The sequence below is a fragment of the Daphnia magna genome, linkage group LG2 (assembly GCF_020631705.1).
Source record: "Daphnia magna isolate NIES linkage group LG2, ASM2063170v1.1, whole genome shotgun sequence".
Lineage (NCBI taxonomy): Eukaryota > Metazoa > Arthropoda > Branchiopoda > Diplostraca > Daphniidae > Daphnia > Daphnia magna.
In genome coordinates this window covers 3,393,541-3,403,374 of record NC_059183.1, presented here as the reverse complement: position 1 = coordinate 3,403,374, position 9,834 = coordinate 3,393,541, and the positions used below count along the sequence as shown (strand labels likewise).

Here is a 9,834-nt window from a genome sequence, read left to right as displayed (position 1 = left end):
CAATACAATCCGTGAAAAAAAAATAAATAGTTTTAGCAACCGCGCCGACGAAAAAACTGAAAAAACGGAACAAAATTTGCCTCTTTTTACAAAATCTTGGGTTCAATCAAATATTTTCAAACCGACGCTTTATATGTGATTGATTATCATGTAATGAATAGAAGTATCAAATTTCGCTAAAAAATAATCACATTAAAGACTTGCGCCATGAAAAATATGACATATGGCACCTAAGCGCTATAGAACATATGAAAGTATTGTCAAAGCTGAGATTGTTTTTTTACGTCAGTTGGTTATCATAGCATCTTCATTAAGAAACAAGGATTGCCTCATTGGTTACAGTCATCGTAAAAGTTTAACTAATGTTTCAAAGTTGCCTACAAAAGGCGTTGTTTTGGCTCGCTTCAAGGGTATTCAGGACGAAAAAAAAGGTCAGCATATTGATATTTGTCATGAAATCTTTGCAGAACTTAAAGTTGTTTGGGAAAGAGCTGGTATCCCAATTAAGGCGGTTAATACCTGTGTGAATGACATTAAAATTTACACCACAGTTGGAAAGCAATTTTAAAGATACCAGTAGAAAACAGAAAAAAAGATTTCGCCCAAAATAAAATTGTTTCCTTTAAAACGAATCTCAACGAATTATTGGATTTGTCTCCAAAAGATGTCAAACAAAAGTTAAAAGCTTCTCACAACCCAAACGCTGCAGTTGATTTCAAATTTTTACTCGCACAAAGAGAAGTTCCACAACGGGGATTCATGGACAGAGTAGACGAAAAAGATATTGAAAGAGCTTCTAGAAAGCGAAAGAATTCTTCGACTCCAACCAATGTAGAGAGAGCCAATGAATCATCGTCTTTGAGTGAGGAATCTAAAATTGTAGAGTCCTCTTCATCAGGAGACACATTTAGTGATCTATCTCGTACTCCACGACCTGATTCCGTTACTCTTGAACTTCCCGCAAAGTCACTGTTGAAAGCAACCGGTCAAGCAGCTGATGCTCGAAATCTAAGTGTTAGAGATCACGTCGCTATCATCGCTTCAACTATTACAGCTGGAGGTGGAGATCTTCAACAAGTAACTCTATCTGTGGCAAGTGCGTCTCGCCAAAGAAGAGCAAACAGGCGTGAAATTTGTTCGCGGATAACTGAACAATTTGAAAAGCCTAAATATTTCTTAGCACATTGGGATTCCAAATTAATCAAGTTCGTATAAAATTTTTATGTATAAAAATTGCGCAGATGTAGCCTAACAATGCTCGTATGTTTTACTTTTTATTCAGGTATCTAAGTGGATTACTTGATGACAGAATTGCGATTTTGATTAGCGGATTCCCGCAACTTGAAAGTCCTAAACTGCTTGGAGTTCCAAAGATAACCAATTCAACTGGTAGACAGCAGCACGATGCTGTAGTTAGATTGCTGGAGAAATGGGGTGTGTTAAAAGAAGTTGTTGCTCTCGTGTTTGACACTACCAGTAGTAATATTGGGCGCTTCCAAGAAGCTGCAACGTTCATTGAGAAAACTTTAGGTCATGCGGTGTTGTGGTTCGCTTGTCGCCATCATGTATTTGAAATTCATATACAACACGTAGCAGAATCAATATGCGGAAAACGTAACATCCCGTCTGAATCTATCTTCAAGCGGTTTCAAAAGGATTTTCCTGAATTGAACCAAGATATACAGGTGAAGGAATTAAATAACCTCGTCTTCCCTATAACTTTCAATTAACACACATTGCATTATCATCAGGACTTGATTCTTTTTTATTCGGAAGGCGACAGCGAAATGCAACAACTTGCCGATGAAGTGATTCAATGGGGCAGTGAATTAATAGAAAATGATACATTCCCTCGATCAGATTACCTCGAGTTACTCCAGTTAACAGTTATTTTTCTCGGAGGTTCGGTATTCCCATTTAGCATACGAAAACCAGGTAGTATTAAACGAGAACAACATAATAGGATTTGTAAAATAATGAAATAATCATCACTAGGTGCGCATCATCACGCAAGATTAATGGCGTATGCAATTTATTTTTTTAAAATCCAGCTGATGTCGGAACGTTTTGAAATGACAGTAGAAGAAACCAGCAATGTCCATAAAATGGCAAATTTCATTGCACTTTTCCATACTCATCCATTTATCCAATCAAGACTTGCATCGTTAGCTCCCGCAGTAGACCTGAGGTATCTTTCAAAGATGAGAAAAAAGATGAAACAGTGGGAAATGTCGCAATCAAATCTATTTGTAATTACTTATAGTACCTTACGGAGGAGTTAATTGTATTTAGTTTTTTAATGAAAGTCTTCCGAATGCATTGAGGGAAAGTATGGTCAAACAACTGCTAACTTTCAATCGTTCCAAAGATATTCCCATTAATTAACCCTGATGAGATTGATTACCCAAATCAACAAAATTTATTTGTTGGTGCCAAAAGTTGGCTTCTCTTTAATCTTCTCAACATTGACGGTGAGATGCTTGACTGGATGCAAGTACCAGTAGTTTATTGGTAAAAAATCAGCGGATACCGCAAATTAAAGGAAATCATGAGCGCATTCGAGGTCGTAACTGACTGCGCAGAAAGAGCGATCAAAATGATAACCGATTTCAAGGATGCTACTACTAATGTGGAGGAGCAGGAGTTTCTTTTACAGGTAGTAGAAGAATATAGAAAAAGATTTGATGTCAATAGTAAATCTAGTCTAGGTAAAGCATAAAGTTGTACAGTATCCTGCACAAAAATCCGAACACCGATTTAATTTTTAAAAGCCACCTATTGGTGGGGTAAAGGGTTTTTTTTTTTGGTTTGTTTTTCTTTAAGAGGGAGGGTAGACGGGGTGATGGACACACAGGGCAGGGTTGGGTAAGTTTAGACATTTTTTTTATGCCTTAAGGTATTACGCTTTAAGGCAAGTAACAGGTCGGGACATTTTTGCAACCCCCAGGGTGGTGTGTTTTTTTAAACGACAGTTGGAAATGTTGGACTTAGGCTGGGTTATATTCTATACCCAAATAAATTAGATAGCTGCCTGTGCACAATGTTGTCAATACCGATGGCATATGTGTAGAGGCTCTGATTGCGGTGCCGTAGATCAGTGTTCGATTCCCGATACGGAATTGCGAAAATATTTGGTATCGTTACAACAATCTTCATTCGAATTTGCTGGGAATATTAATTATTTCAAAACGAAGGGGTTTATTATTTTTTAAATTATAAAATAAAAAAAAGCACATATTGCTCGATAAAAATTTGTTTCATATATAGTCGAGAATTTCTCGTAAGGTAACCACAATTATTTAACACCTCATCTGGAATCGAACACCAATCTCCAGCTTCACAATCAGAAACGCTACACATACGCCATTAACAACGACGTAAATGTTCACAGGCAGCTGAAACATAAGCTAAATTGTTTCGGTAAGAAACATTACTAAGTCCAAGCCCTAAATTTCCAACTGTCGTTTAAAAAAAAACACCACCCTGGGGGTTGCAAAAATGTCCCGACCTGTAACTTGCCTTAAAGCGTAATACCTTAAGGCACTATTTTTTAATGTCTAGACTTACCCAACCCTGCCCTGACGTGTCCATCACCCCGTCTACCCTCCCCCTTAAAGAAAAACAAACAAAAACCCACTACCTTGCCAATAGGTGGCTTTAAAAAATTAAATCGGTGTTCGGATTTTTGTGCAGGATACTGTACCTCCTGCACTGCCGTAAAATACAATCACTAATAATTATTTTCATGGCGAAAGTCTTTAATGTGATTATTTTTTAGCGAAATTTGATACTTCTATTCCTTACATGATAATCAATCACATATTAAGCGTCGGGTTGAAAATATTTGATTGAACCCAAGATATTGTAAAAAAAGGCAAATTTTGTTCCGTTTTTTCAGTTTTTCCGTCGGCGCAGGTGCTAAAACTATTTATTATTTTTTTTTTCACGGAATGTATTTTTTTACCTAGGCGCAAGATATATTAAACGTCCCCCAAAAATTAAAAAAAAAGTGTAAAATGAAACAGCCTAGGGTTGGCCTGGCCAAATTGGATATTGACGGGTTTCATGGTCCTCAAGACCAAGCCCCAGAATTGAATAATGCAGGGTTGCCGAAGTTAGATGCCCCAGTTCCCAATTTGGATGGTTTTGTTGGGTTCGGTTAGGTAAGGTTTTAAAAACGAAAATGATCCGTTGTCTATAAACTGCTTTCGGGTGAAATCAGTTATATCCCTTACTGATTTGGAAAAAGGGGAAAAAATTGGAAAAATGGGTTAGGTTAGTTAGGTCAGGATAGGTTAGGGTATAGAAAAAAATGCTTTGCTTATTTCTTTTGTTGAGAAATAGATGGAGCTAGCCGAGCTTGTAAGTCGGTCCAACTTTGGAACCGAGGGATGGGCTAATTCTGAACGCTAACCTAGGGGGGTTGGGGGGATAGGGCAGCCAATTTTTTCCGTTCTTTCAGTGATGAGAGGATCCAGTAGAAGATCATTATAGAAGCGTCCGATTTCAGTTTTGAGGGTACGAAAGGAATATTCGTCATAGTCAAAGACTACTGTCAGTCTATCCTCGTCATTTCTCAGGTTGGTCGCAAAAGACTAGCCTATAAGTATGGACGAATTGCGCCGTCACTTTTTCCTCCTACCTAGATCAATACTTATCGACTAGTCGATTGTTAATTTCGTAACGTCGGCTGTCTGTAATAAAACCTGGTCAGCCATTTTGTTTTTTTAGCCGGGTATTTTCATACAGTTATTTTTTCTTTTACTTTGTTTTCCTCTTTTATTTTGAATTTATTTGGAAAATTTCTTAACAGTTTAACAGAAATAAGCTCTTAAAATCATAAATAATTCTTGGATTTCAAGTAAACTGTGCTTAACTGAGTTCTTTAAATCCAGAATTCAAATATCCCATAGAGCTGTCAAATTAATTTTTTGCATTTTATCTGAATTCGTCTGCAGTTGTTTATTTTTCTTGCTTTTGATCAGGTTTTTCCATTTTTATTTTCATTTTGCTCCATTTTGTCTGGTTTCTTAAAAAGTTATATTCTGTATAGCATGAATGTATAATGTTCAGAATGGTAACGTCAACATTTTCCTTTTTTTTTTCTCATACAGATGAAAGATTGCATATATTGCTATCAAAGATTGTCATGCACAATCTGTCAAAGATGTTTTATACTGCTTCATTTCATTTTTTCATAACTGTAAGTTTTATATGGTCTATTTACATCACTAGCTGTTAGGGCTGGAACGATTAAAAATAATGTTTCTCAATTTGTTTTCTTGTTTAGATCATATTTGTATTTCCATGAAACAACATTATACACCAGCTAAGGATTAAGAAGATGTTTTTTCTACTACTTCACATTTTATTTTATAATTGTAAGTATTATGGTCTATTTTTATCACTAGCTGTCAGGGCTGGAACGACAAAAAATTTTATTAATTTTTTTCTTATTTTCATCATAATTGTATTTCTATATAGCAACATCATACACCAGATGAATATGATGAAGATGTTTTTAAATGCTTCACTTAATTATTTCAGTAAATTCAGTATTTAAGTAATCTGTAAAAAACATGATAGAACTAGCCATTCTAACGAGATAGCAGTATCGAACGCCAGATGGCGAAGTTGTAACCTCTTTTTTTCATCTTCTGATTGGCTCTTGCCCGGGGAAAGGATAGGGAATTTGACAGATTCTCTCGCCTTCATACTAGGGGATACAAGTTTACAGACCTTAACCATTAAGTAGGCCATGCAATTACAGACGATTATGAAAAATGGCGTCTATTCTTGAGAATAATGATGTAATGAATTCACCAGAGAAGGAAAAAATAAAAAAGAAAGACGATCGAAAAACCTTAAAAAAAGGCTTCAGTAAGCCTAAATTTAGATCATATGGGAAAGACAAACAGTCAAATAACTTCAACAGAAACAAACATAGAATGTCTAGGCTTCTTTTCCTAGTATGGTTTTTCGTTAAGTTGTTTGGGTTTTAAACTTAATTTAATTATTTGTTATACAAGCAAATCAGATGTCAAGAGATATTAATGCACAGTTTCTGATATTTCCCTATTTCCCAAATGAAAGTGTTGGGAGCTCGGATGTTGGAGTTTTGGAGAGACAACGAAGCAACTCATAGAAAAGTCAGACTCAAAAAACTTCTTAAAGTACTGGGAAAAAATATTTTCATTAATGGAGGGTAAATAGGATTACTTTTCATTTAACTATTTCAACTGTTCATAATATATTTAACTTCAGGAAAGCGTAAAGCAAATGAACCTGTGGAAGTAGAGCAGTGTCATAGCACTGCGACTAAGTTTTCTACTCTTCAAGATGATGTTCCTGAGTCTGACAATGGAGACAATGCTGAAAATAATCATGCTGATAGTGATAATGATTGTGATCCCGTAGATGATAATGCTGATGGAATAAGTCTACCTACAGAGCATGGGGAGACTACTACCGCTGAAGCAGATGTTTGTGACCAGAATAACACAATTTTTGATTTTGCTTTCAATGTTGGAGCAGATGGTGTTGTAACTCTTTCAAATGAAGCTCAAGGTAATTATTCGGTAATGTTGAAAATATTATTTCGATTAACATATTTGCTTTGTTGTAGCTCAATTAATACAGATGCAGGAACCATTAGGAGTTTTGTTACGAGAAGGCGAGGTAAACCCTCAGTTTGTGTTGGGTAATCTAAAATTGAATAGATCGATGTTTTCAAAACATGAAAAACAAAATATTTACAATTATTTAGGTATGCTTGATGATTGGCAGCAAACCATTGAAGGTAAAGATATCGATGCTATCCCAGTTAGTGTATCAGGTAACGACTTGCGTTTTAAGTTGTTTTATAAATATTGCATATTGTAATGTTTTATTTATACAGATGTTGCACTTGGAGACCCAATTGCCATCCCTTCTCTTATGCCAGAAAAGAGAAAAAAGAAGTCTGGAGGCGCAATTGAATCGAAAAAAAGCACGAGCTTTCTGTCATCTGTTGAACAAACTGTAGGACGCCCCATTCAAACTTCTGTCTGTGTTGCTCACGCTCCAAAAAGTAATCAGCCTCCACAACGCCCCACCCAAATTCCTATAGAGGTTGACGAAACTTCGGCAAGTGTTTCCCAAACTTCGACATATTTTGCTCAAACCAGGGCAAGTGTTGTCAAAACCACTGCAAATATTTCTTAAACCACGTCAAATGCACACGTTAATACAAGTATTGCTCACGTTACGTCGTGTGTGGATCCGGTTCCAAAAACTGTTGACCAGCATCCTCCAGGAAGCCTCACCCAAATTCCCAAAAGTGTTGCCCAGAACCCACCAAAGTTTTACCAGGATCTTCATTTAATGAGATCTCCTGTGGTCCTGGTCCAACGCTTAAGTGCTGCTTACCTTTCAGAAACTTTTAACAAGCCTGTAGGAAAGTCTGGCCAAACTCCGGCAAGTGTTTCAAATGAACGTAAAATTAGCAAGTCAAAAAGAGGCGAGAAGAAGAAAGCTGTGGATGAAGAAACCAAGCGGCAACTCCTGCAAAAAGTGTTAAACAAAAACAGCAGTGCGCATCTCAACCATGAAAAAAGGTAATTTATTTGTTTGTTACGCGTAAAATTCTTATTTCAGTTCTTGTTTTACAGCCACTAGGAAGGCCAATGTTGGTGAAGTGTGAAGGTGCTTGTGACCAATGGTTTCATAAAAAGTAAGTGTATACAATCAATCCAATTATTAAAGTTTGGATTAATTATTTTACTATGGATGATTAGATGTGTAGGGTTTCCGGCTGTTGACGAAAACAAAATATTCGTTTGCCCTGATTGCCGGTCTGATATTCAAAAATAATTTTGATAACAATTTTGGTGATTACTATTACCAAAAAAGAAGTTGAAGAAAGCAGATTCTTCAGTTTGATGATTAGTCGACATCCCTCTTAACCAAGAAATACATTTAATTATCGGGTTAACATTGATTTCATCATGAATGATTGAATGAATACAAGTTCTTCGTGTGAGTTATTCACCGTTCCCAATGCTCACCGTATAAGTTTTCTTTCTTTTTTCGTAAGAGATTTACATGTATCTGTGTTAACATAGCCATTTATGTACACGCTAATAAGCGCCGCCGACGGGCGCGATTGTGTTATTGATGAACATATTGGCTTTTGTTTCCCAATACAATCTCCGCCAAATTCAATTGCCCAAAAAAGTTGCCATAATCTTTTACACATTTTATTATTCGGCCATTGATGTTCTGTTTTTAAAATTCAATTCACACTTGGTTAGACGCATTTTTTTGGAGTTTACATGTCCTATATAATATATAAGGGAGTCTATATGTTTGCCCGTGCTGATTGCTCCCGCCGGGTATGTGGAGAGCGCTAGACTCTCTTTCCCATTGTCCGTTGAAAAAAATTATTTTGTCCCACTTCTTTTCTTATATTCCGTTATCAGATTGTGTACAAGATAAATGGGCAAATTCTTCCTCCAGCGCACATAGTTTCTCTCATGTGTATCGATGGATTGCCTAACGCACAGTCAAAAGTGTGTATCTATCTAATTGGTGGTTCACTCGCGAGATAAAAAAATTCGGTGGAAGAATGTAATGTCTCTGATGAACACAAGGTCCTCCAAACCTGTTTTCCGTTCAAATAATTGAAAGGAATTTGATCCAATATTAAACAATACGCACGTTAAAAATGTTTTTTTCTATAGATTTTCTGAAAATGTATGCATATTTGATTTCCATCTGATTGGACCTCTCCATATACAATCGAGCGCGCGCCATGGAGTTGCACGAAATAAAATCCCGCGGTCGTGTTATCTTCATTTTTTTTCTATTCACAACAACAACACCGTGTTGTTGTGTCTACAGGCGTTTTCTATAGGTGCTCACCCCTGTACATATATCTACCTATCAAAACCTCCACTGGCAGATGAATCGATTATTTCTTCTTTTTGGCCTTGGCGCTTCTATCAAGTGGAACATACACACACCAACTATAAATGAGTTGGGGAGAGTTGGCTGGGTTCTAAAACAGCAGAAAATGTATAACACATGTAGACAGAAACTGAAAAATTCACCGTGCCAACTACACGGACAGCAAATAAACGAAGAAGAAAAACATAAGGGGCAATATCGACCATGTGGCGCTCACCTGGAGCTTTTGAGCCCCGATTTTTGTGCTGTTGGCGTCGATGCTCGATTTTCTGTTACGCTCCTTCTACTCGGAATGGGCGTATGAAATAAAACGGAAAGTCAAAAATCAATTTCATTCCATAATTTTTTTTTTTGCTTCAGTCGGTTGATTACAATTGTGCGCTTGATCGATGAAACGAATAAAACAAGTGTCTTGTTCTTTTGGTCTTTTCTACGTTTTTTTTCGCATTCAATTATACAGAAAAAGGAACAAGCTTTAGGAAAGATATTGATTTACGTAAAATCCAAAGTGTTTTTATCTACAGTTTAGGCGTTATAAATGATTCCGTTTTTAACTGTACGGGAAGGAGTGGAAAAGAGCTCGCATATGGAAAATTATCATCTAATTGCTTTCCTATTTATCTCAATCTTTATAAAGGTTTATTTTTTAACCATCCTCCCTTCAAGAGGAACATGCAATGCCAAAGAAATCGACAAAAATCTGTTGTTTTTCTCGCCATTATCTCGGGGTTGCTACTATCCGGGAAGAGCTGGGGGATAGAGTTGGGAGGTGTCACGTCGCACTCCCCGAAACTACTCATTAATGAAACAAAAACACGTAATATAATTTTTTTTTAAACTCTGTATTTTTCACGGATTTCTATCACACAATACATAGCAATCGCATTC

General features: G+C 36.6%; 1 protein-coding gene and 1 pseudogene across 1 annotated transcript; both read left to right on the top strand.

Annotated features, from left to right (window-relative positions):
• The first annotated feature begins 223 nt into the window (after positions 1-223).
• Positions 224-2,719, top strand: LOC116917867 (annotated as a pseudogene).
• A 3,805-nt stretch (positions 2,720-6,524) lies between these two features.
• On the top strand, positions 6,525-7,248 carry LOC123470087. Its single transcript, XM_045169755.1, has 3 exons — positions 6,525-6,700; positions 6,767-6,835; positions 6,899-7,248. The coding sequence occupies exons 1-3, from the start codon at positions 6,640-6,642 to the stop codon at positions 7,201-7,203; spliced, it is 435 nt and encodes a 144-aa protein (XP_045025690.1). The 5' UTR covers positions 6,525-6,639; the 3' UTR covers positions 7,204-7,248.
• The last annotated feature ends 2,586 nt before the right edge of the window (positions 7,249-9,834 follow it).

Bases quoted from the DNA above. Each gene is read 5' to 3' on its own strand.
- LOC123470087 (XM_045169755.1), top strand. From the start codon at position 6,640: ATGCAGGAACCATTAGGAGTTTTGTTACGAGAAGGCGAGGTAAACCCT. The intron at 6,701-6,766 runs GTAATCTAAAAT...ACAATTATTTAG, and splicing joins AAACCCTCAGTTTGTGTTGG to GTATGCTTGATGATTGGCAG. The intron at 6,836-6,898 runs GTAACGACTTGC...TTATTTATACAG, and splicing joins TATCCCAGTTAGTGTATCAG to ATGTTGCACTTGGAGACCCA.